The sequence below is a fragment of the Cibotium barometz genome, chromosome 30 (assembly GCF_041138505.1).
Source record: "Cibotium barometz isolate CiBa-2024 chromosome 30, ASM4113850v1, whole genome shotgun sequence".
Taxonomy (NCBI): Eukaryota; Viridiplantae; Streptophyta; class Polypodiopsida; order Cyatheales; family Cibotiaceae; genus Cibotium; species Cibotium barometz.
The window spans coordinates 37,383,230-37,400,441 of NC_141075.1; the positions used below are offsets into that span (position 1 = coordinate 37,383,230).

Below are 17,212 nucleotides of genomic sequence, written 5' to 3' on the forward strand. Positions count from 1 at the left end.
CTACCAATCCGGATTCAGGACTACAAAGATAATCTGGAATGCTATATTATGCACCTAGAACATGTAGACTTGTTATTAGGGATTGAGTGGTTTAAGACTCTTCAAGTCCAGATAGATTGGTCTAGTCATATTTTTTCTTTTCAACATAGGAACACCCGATTTAGTATCTTAGGTGATTGTATACATCCCTCTCAGGGACCTCTTGCAAATACAGTTGATTTTGGAAATATAATGGATTCTTCTTTGTATACCGCTTTCCATTGTGTATTGATTCCACTTTCTTCATTTCTCATACCTTCTATGGATATCAATGAATTAAGTGTATTTGAAAGCAAAGAATTACAGAAGATACTTGATTCGTTTCAAGATGTATTTCCTAAAGAACTGTCATCGGGTTTACCACCTGAAAGGGCAGTAGATCATCGTATTGACTTGATCTCGCTGGTGCTCATCCTGTCAGAATTCCACCTTATAGGATGAGCCAAGCTGAGGAAGATGAGTTGGCTAAACAGGGTTAACCAATGCTTCAGCCACTTTCCAGCAAATGATGAACGATCTTTTTCGTGAACATTTGGGAAAATTTGTGGTTGTGTTCCTGGATGATGTTTTGATATATAGTCGTACTCTTGAGGATCATGTTAGACATCTCACGATTGTCTTAACTATTTTAAGACAGAATCGACTATATGCTAAATTAAGTAAATGTGAGTTTTTCATGACAGACATCATTTACTTGGGATACAAGATCACTAGAGATGGATTGAGCATTGACTATGACCGAGTTCAGAAGGTTCTGGACTAGCCTATACCACGAACAGTGAGACAACTTCGTTCTTTTCTCGGTTTTGTTGTTTTTCTTCGAAAATCTGTGCGGGAGTACTCTCAGCTCACACTACTGATGACCGACTTGTTGAAAGGTCGTGGACGTAAATCAAATCAGCCTATCACTTGGAATAATGATCTGGATACGGCCTTCAGACTTTTGAAAGATAAAGTCAAGGAAGCACCTATCTTAGCATTACCCGATCCTAGTCCGCCTTATGTTCTTGAAACTGATGCCAGTGATTATGCTATCGGGGCTGCTTTATTTCAAGATGGTAGACCTGTTGCTTTTGAAAGTAAAGCTAGACGACACTCAATCTCGTTGGCCAACCCTTGAGAAGGAGCTTTATGTTGTGATTCACGCTCTCAAGGTTTGGAGACATTATTTATATGGCTCCAAGTTTGTGGTATTAACTGATCATCAGTCAATCAAGTACGTGTGTGATGCGGATGATTTGAGAGGAAGGAAAGCTCGTTGGGCTGAGTTAATGCAAGATTTTGATTTTGAGATTCGTTATCGAAAAGGGTCTATGAATAGTGTTGCAGATGCGCTTATTCGAATTAGAGAGGTGAATACTTTGTCGTTCACCGAGATTTCTACTAACTTATTTCAGTCATTGGGAGGGCTTTATAGGACTGATAGTTATTTTGGTCCATTTTGGCAGAAGATCCAAGACGGGAGCTCTTTGATTGACCAAGACTCGATGACTGAACAGCCTACTATTCAGGCTGCTGTAGGAGGCCAGTGGATGATTCGGAATGGTTTACTATTCCGTAATGACAAAATTTGTGTACCAGAGATCCCGGACATTCGGTCCAAGATTCTTAAGGAGTGTCACGACGCCCCTTTTGCTGGACACCCTGGGGTACACAAGACATTATCGTTAGTGAAACACACTTTTTATTGGCCAAAGATGAAAGGGTATGTGGAAGATTATGTTCTCAAGTGTCAAATTTGTCAAGCAAATAAAGCTCAACGCTTTAGAGAGGCTGGGTTGTTGCATCCTTTGCAAATCCCAGGTAATAAATGGGAAAGTATTTCCATGAATTTTATTACCGGATTGCCAAGAACACAACAAGGCCACGATTCTATTTGGGTTGTGGAAGATCGCTTGACAAAAATGGCTAGATTTTTACGGACCCGGAAGACTATTACAGCTACGCAATTAGCACGGCAGTATATCGAACAATTGTTTAGACTATACGGGTTATCGCAGGACATAGTCAGTGATAGGGACTCTAAGTTTACGAGTGATTTTTGGAAACTTGTTTTTGAGAAGTTGGAAACAACTTTGAATTTGAGTTCCTCAGATCATCCTCAATCTGATGGCCAGATTGAAAGAGTGAATCAGATTTTGGAGGATATGCTTCGAGCATATGTATCCAAAAGGCAGAGTTCATGGGAGGATTATCTTCCTATGTTAGAATTTGCATATATCAGTACTAAGTATACGAGTACAGGTTTTAGTCCTTTCATGCTTATGTAGTATGGGTTTCAACCTAGATCACCTGTTACAGTGGGATTCTTAGGACTTCAACATGATGCAGCACATAATTTTTTGCAGGATATGCAAGAAATGTTACAAGTTGCAAAGGAATCTATTAGAAGTGCTCAAGACCGAGACAGATTTTATTCTAATAGACATCGTTCACCCAGAGAGTTCTCTGAAGGAACGATGGTGTATTTGTGAGTTCCGAAAGATTCCGAGACTTTACGGACAGGTCGATCTCCGAAATTATCCCCTAGATACTATGGACCATTTCGTATTACACGACGAATTGGTTCAGTTGCATATGAATTGGATTTGCCTTCTCATGTGAAAGTTCATCCTGTATTTCATGTCAGTAGACTTAAGGAAGTACTGGGTGGAACAGACCAGTTAGTTACTCCTCAAGAAATCATAGACGTCGAGGACATGACATTTGTTCCACACGAACTTGAAAAGATTCTTGGATTTCGTGAAAGAAGATTGCGTAATACGCTTATCACGGAATACAAGATCAAGTGGAAGGATCGTGTTGAGGAGGACGCTACATGGGAGACATTGACTACTCTTCATAGAGATTACCCTGGCTTTTTAGTGAGCTCAGGAGTGAGCTCTTAGAGGAAGGGGAGTATGTCATGTGCACAGTGTGTATCTACCGTGTGCTACACACACACAAGACTAGCTTTGAGGTTTGGGGAAGCTTGGAGCTAGGCAGGTTGATTGACGAGCTGAGTTAGAGATAGACTAACGGGCGGGCACCCAAGTGTGGACGCTCGATGACCGGCCAAGAGCCTATAAAAGGGTGGCCAAGGTTAGTCATTAGTCATATAGAGTCTCGCGTTATGTGAGAGCTCTATGGTCAGGAGCCTGGATCTAGTGCAGACGTGCGCCTGCTTCATGCAGCCGAGGCCGGCAGCAGTCTCGAGGCCCGCGAGGGTAGCTTCGTGGCGGTATGGGACGTCACAAGGTAGAGATTGGTCGGTACGTCCATCTAGTTAGCTCAGCTCGTGGCTCGGTGGGGACAGCCAAGTCTGTGGGCTTGCCCACGGCTGTCATGGTTGGGACGTGAGTCAGGCCTGCACCCCCTTCTTGTTTGTTTGTTTTGTTTGCAGGTTTCGAGTCTTGTACCAGGAACGTTCTACGAGGAGATGCTATGGGGTTTTGACAATGACTCCGGAGGAGGCTTATACAGGACACAAGCCTTCTGTTTCTCATCTACGTGTTTTCGTTGTGTTTCTTATGTGCATGTTCTAGATCAGAAGAGGACCACTCTCGCACCGAAGTCAAAGAGGATGATCTTCACAGGCTACAGTTTGAGATCCAAAGGGTATCGCTTTTGGGATCCGGAGGTTGATGACATCATCATTTCTTTTGATACTCGGTTTGATGATAGCTTGTTTGGCATTGACTCCTCACCACCTGATGCATCTATAGATTTTTTGGAAGATCCATTCTCGGCGGATGTTAGTGATCTTATACCTCTTTCACTTCCAACTCCTCCTTCTCCTCCTCCTCCTCCTCCTGCTGCAACTTTAGTGACAACTGCTACTTTACAGCCACCAGTTCTTATGGCATCAACTTTTGGAGCTCCCAATCCCTCTACGAGTCTTGCTTTGACTCCGGGATTACCCCCCACTAGTGCTTACTTCATCACCTCTCCCAACAGCATCGGATGAGTCCTCTACGGCAGTTGGATCTTCTTCTTCTTCATGCTTTGAGAGGAAGGCTGGCCTACCTCGGTGGGTTCAGCAACTCTTTAGAGATTCTGGTCTCACTGATGCACAGCTCCATAACTAGATCTCTACCACCACCCCTGGACCTCGCTGTTTATCTCGGGCTTCCACATCTCATTATAGAGTGAATTATGCTCTCATGAGTTCTCTCTAGGAGATCGATGAGCTTGAGAGTCCAGAAGAGGCTCTTTCATAGCCACAGTGACGGGGCAAGACATGGAAGCAGAGATGTCCTCTATTGAGAGGAATCACACTTGGTCTTTGGTGCCATGACCTTTACATCATCGTGTGTGTGAAATGGATTTTCAAAGTCAAGTTTCATGCAAATGGTACTTTGGAGAAGTACAAAGTCCGCCTTGTTGCTCGAGGATATGCTTAGAAGGCAGGTGAAGACTTTGATGAGACATTTGCTCCTACTGCTAGGTATACCACCATCAGGATTGTTTTGGCTGTGGCTACACACTTCAGATGGCCCGTGTTCCAGATGGATGTCAAATCCGCTTTTCTGAATGTAGATTTAGAGGAGGAAGTTCATGTTGAGCAGCCTCTTGGTTTTGTGATTCAGGGATAGGACACCCATGTGTATCTTCTGCAGAAGGCTCTTTATGGTCTCAAATAGGTGCCCCGTGCTTGGTATCAGAAGATTGATGCCTTCTTGTTATCTCTTGGCTTTGAGAGGGCATATGCTGACAACAATATCTATGTGCTTCTTTTTGATGGGGATATTTGTGTCATTGTTTTGTATGTTGATGACCTCATCCTTTCTGGCTCAGATACTGAGTTGGTCACACAGGTTCAGTCCAAGCTTTCAGAGACATTTGAGATGACTGATCTTGGCCTTCTTTATTATTTTCTTGGGCTAGAAGTTTGGCAGAAAGATGACTGTATCTTCATTAGAAGTATGCGAAGAAGCTACTCTCACTTTATGGGTTGTTAGATTGTATACCTCTCTCGTCCCATGGATCCCAATGCCAAGTTATTCGAGGATTATACACCCTTGGTGGATTCCACAGAATATCGGCAGATTGTTGGCTTATTGCTTTACCTAGCCAACACCCGTCCAGATATCTCCTATGCTATGAGTGTTCTCAGCCAGTTCTCATCAGCCGCTCGAAGCTCTCATTGGTAAGTAGCCTTGATAGTTCTTCGTTATCTTCGAGGTACTTCAGATTATGGCATCACCTATTCCAGTGGTGCTGATTTGGTTGGTTTCACAAATTCTGAGTGGGTGGGCTGCATTGATACTCGGAGGTCTACATCTGGATATTGCTTCATGCTTGGTACTGGATTGATTTCTTGGAAGTCTCAAAAGCAGAGGATTGTTTCTGCTTCTTTCACCGAGGTTGAGTATAAATCCTACCTTCTCTCCTCCACTTGGATTCATCAGATTCTCTGGAGCATTTGTGCTGTGCCGACACTTCCCCAGTTACCATCTTCTCGGATTCTCAGAGTGCTATTGCTCTAGCTCAGAATCTTGTGATACGGGGACGATCCAAGCATATTGTGCATTATCATTTTGTGCGCGACTAGATCAAGTTGGGACTTCTTTGATTGGCCTATTGTTCTACCAAGGACAATGTGGCTGATCTCTTCACCAAACCACTTCCAAGAGCTGCTTTGGAGGTGTTACTTCAACGTGCTGGTATTGGACTGCCCCTTTGGCCCTGAAGAGGAGGTGTTGGATTTTATATCATCTCCAAATGCTCTTGGGCAAGCATCATCGAAAACATTTTCATATCTCTACCTCTACACGTTCACATGCCCTTTTATATCTCATTCATATGGATATTTGTGGACCTTTTCCTCCCTCCAAATCTCACTATCGTTTTTTCATTACCTTTATTGATGATTTCTCTCGTTTCACATATGCTTTTCTCTTGAGGGATAAGTTTGAAGCCTTATCCATATTCAAGCAATATCAGAAAGCAGTTGAACTTCATATTGGTCGCTCTATCAAGACTCTCCGTAGTGACAATGGTGGAGAATATATTTCAAATCTCTTCGATGACTATTGTATTGAACAAGGAATTCATCTCATGAGTTCATTAGAGTCTACATCACCTTTTCATGCTTGTACTGGTCATTTTATGAGACCCTGCATTGGTATTTAGGCATTTTTCTACCATTTTTAAGACATTTAATAGCATTTTATGCTACTAGACAGTTGTCGGCCTGCTACAGTTGGCTGACCAGCTCTCTGGAGGGATATAGAAAGGTGCTCACCCTTCCCCTCACTTTTCATCTCATTCTTGCATATCTGCTAGAGGTCATTGGCTGTTGCAATAGTCTCTTATGCTTGTAAGCACCTACGGGCTTCCATCGTGCTCATTTTCAGCAATAATCAACTGTTTCCATTCTACAATTTGTGCTTTGGGCCTACAACATGTGATGCTCTTTCTTTCAGTGCCTTATATAGGCCTTGGGACAACCTCATGGACTGGCTAGGTCCTAGACAAATAATTGTCCATTTCCTACAACCGACGGAAGAAAGGCCTTTTCATGCGTTGGCTAACAGCCACTTGGTTCTCTCCACAAGCCTTTCCTGCCCATACAAACAACACAAGCTCATGAGTTTGGTCCAAAACTGGTTCTTATCCTTGCCCTGCAAGGATCAGCCCTGGAAATGAGCATGCACATGACATTGGAACACCCAAATAGACGTGTTCCCTTTGTAGAGGCCCTGGGCTTCTAGCAACTTGACGGGGATTTAGTGGGGCTCGGGGTTTGGGTAAAATTCTATCGTTTGGGGTGCCTGCTTCTTGGTAGGTCTCCTCTCATAGTTGGGCTTTGGGCCAAACAGTGGCTTCCATGAACTTGCATGGGCGTCGTGCTTGCCCTGGCTCATCGCCAGGGTACTCTTGGATATCCATTCTTTCTTGGTGATCTCCTTGAAGAGTTGCTGAGGTTGAGGTTTGGGGGTGGTCTTTGTCTTTGTCGGCGGGATTTTGGATCTCCAGAATGGTTTGAGGAGGTTGCTAATGCGGCGAGATGAGAGGGTTGTTTAGTGTTGAGGTGGTGGTTTGGAAGTGGAGGATGAGGCTTGGGATGTTGATAGTTTGGGGATGCCCTCATCCACCGCGGGTACGTTAACCATTCTGAAGGGGAGCTCGAGCGTCGTGGTCTTCCTTTGCAAGCTGATGATGCAATCTGTGGCCCGTGATCCATCCCCTCTAGAGGGTGCTTGCTACCATTGAAGTAACCTTCATTTCAATCCCTTCTAGGGACTCTATGTTTATTGTGCCTTGAGGAGCAATCTCTGTTACTCGGCAGGGACGACCTTGGCCTCTGTACTTAAGGTTTTGTTTAGTGTTCTTGACATTGTACATTAGCACCATGTCTCCTTGAGGTGGTCATCAAACTACTGCTTGCACCTCAGTTTTTCAACCATCAATCTGTAAGCGAATCACAGTCTTTGCTCACTAAGTTGCTCCAAGGCAACTAACCTCTCTGTGAGAGGGTTTCCCTTGAGGTTATGTCTTACTGCAATTCGGAGGCTTGGAACCAAGTGTTCCATTAGCATGACTGCATCAAGCCTGAATGCAAGCTGGAAAGATGTGCTATTGACAGCCACCTTGTATGCCATGCGGTAGGCCCATAGAGCCAAGTGCAGCTTGGGCTCCCAATCGCTCCTCGATGCTTCTATTGTCTTGGTGAGTTTTGTTTGTGGTTTTGGCCTGGCTGTTTGCTTGTGGATAGTTAATTGTTGACTTTCTGTGCACCACAAGGAATTCCTTGAGCAAGAACTCCACCACTTCATTGATAAAATGTGTACCACGATTGCTCACTATTTCTAGTAGGCAACCGAAAGGGGTAGTCACATTCTTATAGAGGAGCTGTGCGGTAGCTCTCGTGTCAGCTTTTTGCGTTGCTTTGGGCTCCGCCCATTTTGTGAAATAGTCTGTGTGGCGACGATGATGAAACACGCTTGGGTTCCCTTAGTAGTAGGGCTAATGGGACCAACAAAATCTAAAACCCAATTTGCAAAGGGTTGTTCCAAAACTATTGGGGTTAGGGGTATTTGGTCCTTCTCGTGGACGATGGCGAACCTTTGGAATTCGTCGCAGCGCTTGACAAACTCAACCGCATCTTCGAAGAGTGTAGGTCACCAAAGTTTGGCCTGGAGAACGTTATGGGCAGTTGTGTGCTTGGCAAAGTGTCCTCCACCTATGCCAGAATGGGCTTGTTCAAAAATGGCAACAAAGTCATCTTCATAAACACATTTCCTTATGATGCCATCTTGATCCTTCTTGTAAACCATTTCCGCTATCAATTGATAGGGGGCTACCTTTCTAATGAGGCGTCTAGCTCTATGTTTTTTGATGGGGCGGTCAATTGGCCAAGAAGTGGGCAATGTCTTCATTCCATTCCGGTACGTGGTCAATGTGGAACAGTGGAGCGTCGGGAAGATCATCTTCCACCCATAAAGGGGGTTCTCCATTCAAAATTTTGGAAAGGTGGTCGGAATGGACATGCACAAACCCTCTTTCGCACCATGATGGTGAAATAGAACTCTAGAAAAATATGCAACCATCTGGTGATGCGCCCTTTGGCGCAAGGCTTGTTCACCAAATACACCAATGCTTGATGGTTGACAAAGAACACAAATTTGGTAGCTAGTAGGTAATGCATGTACTTCTTCATGGCATATACCATGGCTAATCCCTCTCTTTCAGTGGTGGTGTAGTCGCGCTTAGCGTCATTAAGTTGACGGCTAGCAAAGGTCACAGGGAAGTGCATGTTGTGCTCCCTTGACTGTGCTAGCACACATCCAATAGCAAAGGCTGAAGCGTCTATATGCACATGAAAGATTAAATCCCAATTGGGGGATCTTAGGATGGGTGCGCTTGCTAATGCCTTCTTGGGTTTCTTGTATTAAGCGTCTACTAAAGACCCAATGGACCTATGAGACCAAAGTGGTACAATAATGTCCATGGCATATCTCATCATGGAATGGAAAATACAACAGAATGAAAACATAAATATAGCTATCTCACTGGGGTGATACAAAATTGTCCATGGAAACTCGTCATGGAATACTAAAAACATAAAAACATGGGAGCAACATCAGCTCCGAGTAGATGGTATACCACTCCAAAATGTCAAGCGTGGGGTTGACGAGTATGGCCGAGAGGTCTCCCTCAGCTATGTCACGTGCAAAGGCAGCTCAATGGCGGTGGAACATGTCTTGGATTTGGAGCTGATGAGGTGATCGTGGCCGACGGGGGGGTCGAGGGCGTCGGGCACGCTGGAGTGCAGAGGCTCGGTCCGAGGTAACTCCTCTCGGGCGAGGTAGGTCCAGAGCAGCTCGTGGAGGGTCCACAAGATCCACTATGTCGGTGTCCTCCACCTCTTGGGTCCGGAAGAAACTGGCGTGGAGAGAGAGAGAGAGAGAGAGAGAGAGAGAGAGAGAGAGAGAGAGAGAGAGAGAGAGAGAGAGAGCCCAACATTAAAAAAAACACTTACACAAAATTTTTAAAAAAGACAATTTGTTTTTTTTAAGAAACGAAAAAAATCCCCGTTTTTGAAACGTGTTTCTGGCATTTAAGCTGTTTCGGGGTTTCAGAGTTTCTCAGCCTAGAAATGTGTTTCTTTGTGACTATGGAGCCTTGGAAGGACTTCCTCTTGGCCCGGATTTCAGCCCGTACTCTGAGTCCGGGGGGCCCTTGGCTGCAGAGCACCAGATGGATCTTCATAGAGATGTGGGCCCATGGCTTTAGCCCAGCTTTTGAGGACAGATTTGCAGCTAGCCTACTCCGAGCTTGGGATCACCTTAGGCTGGCTCTTGAGCAGTAAGCTCTTGTAGCCTCAGAGGAGCGTCTTCGGGCAGCCCTTGATTTGGAACCCCCTGATCCGTTTTACCGAGCAGTGGCCACATATTGGGGGCCCGACCTCATGTATCATGGGGAGCATTCAGCATAGGACCTGCAAAGTCCCTTGGAGATTGGCTTGCATTTAGATAGCTTTCTCCGGAGGCTTAGGAGAGAGGCTTGGCTGGGATCCTGGGTAGAGATGGACTTAGCCTCGACATTGACTCTACTATTTCGGAGGAGTGGCTGACCCCTATCCCAGACCCAACCCCCCCGTAGTGGCTGGATGTGTTTCCTAGGCAATGTATTCTCTTGGCAGTCCATGGCGCAGATGAGAGCTGTGCTTTGCTCACTTTTTCTATTGGACCCCATGGTAGACTTGAGAGATCAGAGCCCCCTCTGGATGATTTCAGTGGCTATGCCTTACAGAGAGCGAGGGTGCTCGGATTTCAGGCACATGAGCATGTTGACCCCCCGCTGGCCAAGGTGGCTAGGGAGAGACTTTGGTGGTTATGGGAGAGACTTTGGTGGTTATGGATTTGGGAGAGCCGGCCCCTCATGGGCCTCCAGTGGGACCCAGGGGAGTGGACTTGGCATGATCCTATTGACCGAGAGGAGACATTGGACACCTTGTTCTTCGCAAACACTGCGTGGCTAGGCCGTAGGCTTCAGATGCCCGAGGTTGAGGGCACCCCGGCAGTTGTAGTACATTGGTAGACACAGGGCCTCTCATGGCGGTTTTTGTCAGATTTTTGGAAGAGGCTATGGGGCAGTTTTTGGTCTCAAAAGATCACCCTCTTTCTTTGGCTGTTGGACATAGGAGTTCGGTGGTTGGCTCGTGGTTGGCCATTGGCGATCGACCAACAGCTTGTCCGAGGTGCGGCCACCCTTAGGAGTCTTAGCGACATTTTCTTTGGGATTGCCAGAAGGCTCAGTAGGTTTGGTAGCGGATTCGCCACATTTTCGCGATGGACATGATCTTGACCCGTATCATTTCATGGGGCATTATCACTTGGCCCATAGAGGCTGAGGTTGTCATGGCTTATGAGGACGAAGGTGGGGGCTAGCCCTTCAAGTCTCTCACCTTCGCATTTCAACAGTTCTAGTCCTAGCCCCATCTACTGATCATTGGACTCCGGGATCGTGCCAGAGATGGGAGATTTGTAGCAGCATTGCAGCATGGCACATCTAGAGAGCTCGATGCAGCGAAGCCATTGAGGGCTCCCACACTCCGCCTAGGGAGTCCATCAAGAGCATTTGGCTTGACATCATCCATACCCTCCACGGTTAGTGGGGGAAGCTGCAGGGTGGCTTTGACCGCATGCGGAAGCAGCGGGAAGCTTTCTTGAGGCTCTGGTGGCCTGGTCCTTTTCTCACAGATAGAGGTGGTGATCCCACTTGGCACTACAGGACACCTATGTGGTTATTCCCTTCTCCTCCCCCTCCCCTTGTATGAGTTGGCCTTCTCCTCATAGAGTGGCCAGCCGGAGGAGAAGTGCATCTCTCTCCACCTTTTGATTCTTTGATTCCTGTCCTGTACAGGGAGGCGAGTCTGTATCTAGCCCTTCGTGGTTGCATTTAGCCCTTCGACTCTCGAGGCTGTTTTTTTTTGCTAACTAATAGAAGGATCTTTGGGAAAAAAAAACATAGGAAGAATCACTCACTTCTGCTGTTTACATGTAAATTGTGGCATGTCCACCAATAATAGGACATTAGTCTCACAAGTTTGATGTGTCTCACCTGTTTCCCTCACATGCAACCTTTGTATAGAGACTGATCAGCATCGTTCATGGTGGACAATAGTTTTTTGAATGAAGTTACTCTTATATTCAATTTGAAGCAGTTGTGCATGGATGTGATGCTAAGGTTCTAATTTATTCTGTGAGGGAAGATTGGAGAGGTAGCTTTCAAAGCAGAGGGAAGTTTGACTTTCCCATCACCTTGGCCTCAGTAGCACTCACAATTTTGTGCCTTTTCACAAGAAAGACATAGCCTGGGAGATTTTAGAATAGCTAGCATAGCGGTGTGGCATATGAGAAGCAAGCGGTTACCTACAGTGAGGGCATCCTAATACCTAAGTGAATCTCTTGCTTGTTTTTGGGCAGGTTTTATTCACACTCTCAGAGGCATTTGTGGTTTACGTTAGGCACAAACAAGCTTACTTTCTGTTTCTCTGGTCTCATGATATTGTTCTTGTCACAAGCCTCTCTTCCGGGCAGTATCACAAACTAGATGGACAGCCACAATGAACTTGTTTTAAGTTTTGTCCTGTATTCAAAGACACTACATCTTGTTTTTAAACAAATTCTTTTCAATTATTTTGGGAATGCGTGAACTTATATCAGCTCTGATATGTGCAGCCATCGATACAGTATAAAGTGTCGAGTATACCCAGCAATACTTCCAGCAAAAGGGGACAAAGTGAATGGAAAGGTTAGTATGAGGTGTGGCTTTTTAGTACTATCAATGTGTCATACACACTAATCAGTGGATATGTTAATAAGTGGAGGGGGACCAGACTTTATATGTGGCTGCTATTTTGATTTTCTTTCTCAATAAAATTGCATAATGCTGCACTAGTAGAAGAGGATAATTGGATAGGAGAGAGGATGAGAATGCAGAGGAGAGCACTGATATTATTGCAAGAAATAAATCTCACTTGACGTCTTTCGAAGGCCAAAAACTGCCCCAGCTCTCAGAAAGAAAAATGCAAGGAGTGTCAACAGGGTGGCTTCCTTTTGAAAGACAGCAGGCACCGTGTGCTGAGAGCAATCCATGATAGAATTCCTCTCTCCATGATACAGTGCATGGATTCATTGTACACTCTCATTTACTTTTTGGTTTTTTGTAGATGTTAATATATGTAGCCACCAAGGGTGTCCACAAACCTGGAGTGTCCACCAAGATGTAACCTGGACTGTCCACCGCAAAGCGTGATTGGCGAGTCAACGGAGGCGCCAAGCATGGATCATCAAGTGGAGATGCACCACCACACAAGGAGGTACATTGAAGGCTCCAATGGCACCGATTGACACTCCACCACATCTCCAGAGATAGGAGATTCCACCAGAGGCTATGCTGCCACCCAAGGCATCCACTAAGGATAGGAGATGCCACCGCCTCGACCTCAGGCATATATGGCCCTTGTCCCACCATAGAGGACATCCTTATTCTTGGCATCATCCTCTCACCTTGAAGGACATCCTTATACTCTTCCCCCATACGACTTGTACCTCTATCATACCACTTGTACCTCTGTGTTAGTCATCAGTCTTTGAGCTGTGTCGTCCTCTTCACTGTGACCTCTGCTGAGTGTGCACGGCACAGTGAGGGACCTGTATCAGGTGTTCTCCGATTAGTGCAAGCATTCTGTTCCTTCCGTAGTCTCGTCTCGTCTCTTTTTGTTGTGTTTGCAACGTAGGGTCTTGTGTGTTGCGCTGTGAGCTTATGTGATACACTGTGAGAATAGAGGACGACTCTGGACATACTGTCCAGAGAAGAGCCACCACAGTGTATACCGGGCAACCAACCGTGCTACAGGTACACTAAAATTTGTCACGCCCGGTGGGACTCTCCAAACTGGGAGTCCTGATAGCTCACCTTTTCTTTCGCGTTGCATCCTTTTTGTTGTGTCCTCTTCCCGTGTTGTATTGCGTCATCTTCCCGTGTTGCGTCCTCTCTGCATGCCCAATACATGCTCCCGTGGTAGTCCGGTGAGTCCATCCAAAAGTCCTCTTTCAATACGCTGCTACAATCGGAAGAGGTTCAGCCACTTGCCATCTAGGGAACCTCCTCCACCCCTTCCTATGGCGGCTAACCTTGGTAACCCCGCCCTTGGCAATGTGGGAGGCCAAGCCAACCCTCTTGGTGCAGCCCATCCTCCTGGCACAGAACCCCTTTCCACGGTGCTGGGCCGAGTCAATGTCAAGCTTTCCACCTTCAAAGGATCATCCACTGAGGATTTGGATGACCACATCTGACGGTTCATTGCCATTTGTAAAGTGGGAGGATGCCTTTTTGGTGCTCTTTCCATCCACTCTTCAAGGTTCTATAGACAAGTGGTTCAGTCAGTTTCCAATCGACCACTTTACAGACTGGACCACTCTGAAGGACACCTTCCTCTGGACCTTCCGTCCTGGTAACTATGAGGACCGCATTCTCCAAGAGCTAGGGAAGCTCTAATTGCTACCAGGAGAGAGAGTGTCGGAACTCATGACACAGACCACAATGCTAGTGGCCCGCCTATCAACTTACACTGGTGACTTCATGGTGCTTCAGTGGGTAACACAAGCCTTACCCAGGTCCACCCAGCAGAAGATTCGGGAGAGTCGGCCCACACCAACAACATTGTTGGAATTCCAGGAGCTAGCATCCCAACTTGAAAATGCACGCCTCATGTGTGAGCGTGATGTCGGCTCTGTTAATCCAACAGCAACACAATCGTGTCAATCCAACAGCAACACAATCGGATGACCCGGTGGCTCAACTGAAGCGGGAATTGGAGGCACTCAAAGTGAGCCAGAAATCTCCTAGCGAGGAAAGTACCTTGCTTCAACTCAAAAGGGAGATTGAAGACCCAGCACGAATCCAAGAAGGGGCTGTGGTGTGCCATATGCCAATCACTTGGAGACACTGTCTAGGAATGTCCAAAAAGGAAGTACTGGACACACCATCCAGGAATGTTCAAAAAGCAAGTACTTCTCCTTTTGTGAAAAAGGAGGACATGAAGATAAAGATTGCTACTACCTCAAGGGGTTCCGTCAACTCCACCAACAACAACCTCCTCACCCCGCCTCTACAGTCCCCAATCTTGCATATATGCTACAGTTGCTGTTGCCGTTCCACAACGTTTCCATGCTGCTACCCCTCCCCCTTGCCCACCCTCTCCCCATGTGACCTACCTTCCACCGCTCATCCCTAACCCTCCTACACCAACCACCATGGCAACAACCCTCGTGAACCGTCCTATTCGCCCTCCTCAACCTCGCAATCGTCCCGTTCTTTGCTATAGATGTGGGGAATACGGTCACTACCAGAGCCGCTTCCTTCTTCGTCAAGGTGCTCCGCCCTGCCGGCATTGTCCAGAATCCAAAAATCATTATACCTGGGACTGCCCTAAGCAAAGGGCATCCACATCCTCCGACTTCACATTTCCGGCTCCCACCACCCACTTAGTATCTATAGGCCATACTCCATCATTAGGACATCCCCCACCCACTTGCCAACCTCCCTCTCCCAGTCTTCGGGTGTCCAGCACAGAGCGGAAGCAAATAAGCACTAGAGTGTGCTGAGTAGAGAGTGCAAGAGAGAGAGATATGGAGCAACTATGCTGAATATACTGAAGTGATACAGTCCCAAGCAAGAGATAGAAGTAGTCTCATAAGTGAGGGAGCAAAAGATAGACTAGGCAAGATGAAAAAGTGAGAGGCCAGCCCACCTATTTATAGGTGGGGAGAGCTAGCCGACTGGAACTGCATAAGCTGGCCGACTGCACATCTGTAGCTGGCCGACTGGAGAAAAGGCATCCAGGCTAGGAACAATCCCAGAAAAATATATAAAATAAGGGTGGCCAGCCCACAATCAAGGGCCATGCAAAAGGGACCAAAGGACACCAGACATGGGCAGAAATTGGGGATGAATGTGCTAATACCCCCTCTCAGCACCAGATGTTGAACAAACTTCGAGAAGCCGAAGATGAGGAGCCAAGGAAGCCTGAGAAACCGGCTTGGTGAACAAATCTGCAGCATTCTCCGCTGAAGCACAATACTCCAAACGCAAATCTCCAGCAAGAACCCGTTCACGAACATAGTGATACTGTATCTCAATGTGTTTCGTACGAGCATGTAACACAGGGTTCTTGGCGATGGCGATGCAACTCTGATTGTCACACGAAAGAAGAGTAGATCTCTTAGGAGGACAGCCAAGCTCCTCCAATAATCTTCGCAACCAAATTGCCTCACATGCAGCATAACAAACCGCATGATACTACGCCTCTGTAGAGGAAAGCGCCACAGTAGGCTGCTTTTTACTGCTCCATGAAATGGCTCCAGACCCGAGTGAAAAAACACAACCAATGGTCGAATGTCGAGTATCTGGATCTCCAACCCAATCTGAATCAGACCATCCAACAAGAGTGCATCCTTGGCCATAGAAGATGCCAAAGTCTAGAGCACCACGCAAGTACCGAAGAACTATGATAGCATACCGCCAATGCTGCTGACGGGGTTTGGATGAAAAAGAACTCAATAAACTGACTGCGAAACATATGTCCAATCGAGAGTAGGTCAACCAAACCAAACAACCGACAAGAACCCGATACTGTCTTTGATCAATCCCTGGAGAAGCATCAAGTAGAGAAAGCTTCTCACTAGTATCCATAGGAGAAGATACTGGTTTGCATCCAGTCATCTGAAATCTGTCAAGAATCTCCCGTGTGTACTTCTGCTGAGAGAAGAAAATGCCCTTCGAGGTCTGCCAAATCTCAAAGCCAAGAAAATAACGCAGAAGGCCAAGATCCGTCATCTCAAACTCTATCTCCAAAGCATCCATGATTGAACGGATCCTCACAGAATAAGAACCTGTAAAGATTAGGTCATCAACATAGACCACAATGATAACAATCAACCCCCTCTCAAGGAGGATATAAAGGTTCGAATCTGCATGAGAACGGCACAGGCTGAGCTTCTGAAAGAACTCATCAATCTGCTGGTACCAAGCCTGCGGAGCCTGCTTCAGACCATATAAAGCCTTATTCAGCCGGTACACCTGATCTTGTTTGCCTGGAACAACAAATCCCGGTGGCTGATCAACATAAACCCCCTGTGTAAGCTCTCCATTCGGGAAAGCCGACTTGACGTCCATCTGGAAACCGGGCCATCTATGATGTCCTGCAAGAGTAAGAACGGTGCGAATGATAGTCATCCGGGTAGTCGGAGCGAAGGTCTCATCGAAGTCGACTCCTGGGCGCTGAGCATAATCCTTGGCAACCAACCTCGCCTTGTGCTTGTCCAAGCTGCCATCAGCTCGAAACTTCAATTTGAAGATCCAACGCACGCCACTCACCTTACGCTTCTTCCAACTCTCGGACAACCACTTCAGGCCTTGTTCCCCATGGTGATGAGTCTGAACTCCTTGACTGGCTCCAGGCCATGGATGATGGAAGGCCTGACATCCTACATGGTGGACATCACAGAGATATAACAGGCTTCCACCCAACTCTCCTCTGAGCACTATGAGGCTTAAGGCCTAGGAGAACAAGTCACGGATCGCCACAGAGGCAGTAAGATGGCCAAATCTCTCCGCAAGGCGGAATAGCTCTCCACACCAACTCTAGCAACTCTTCCACAAACTCCACCTTCCCAAT

General features: G+C 46.5%; 1 protein-coding gene across 2 annotated transcripts in view; it reads left to right on the top strand.

The window, feature by feature from the left end:
- Positions 1 to 17,212, top strand: part of LOC147621444 (AIG2-like (avirulence induced gene) family protein) — a 139,592-nt gene that overhangs the window by 34,405 nt on the left and 87,975 nt on the right. The window contains exons 2-3 of one of the 2 annotated variants that reach the window (XM_086824181.1): positions 11,955 to 12,119; positions 12,210 to 12,282. In XM_086824181.1, the coding sequence (XP_086680307.1) occupies positions 12,082 to 12,119; positions 12,210 to 12,282 (111 nt within the window). In that variant the 5' untranslated portion in view covers positions 11,955 to 12,081. The remainder of the gene's footprint in view (positions 1 to 11,954; positions 12,120 to 12,209; positions 12,283 to 17,212) is intronic. The other variant, XM_086824180.1, reaches the window with a different exon arrangement.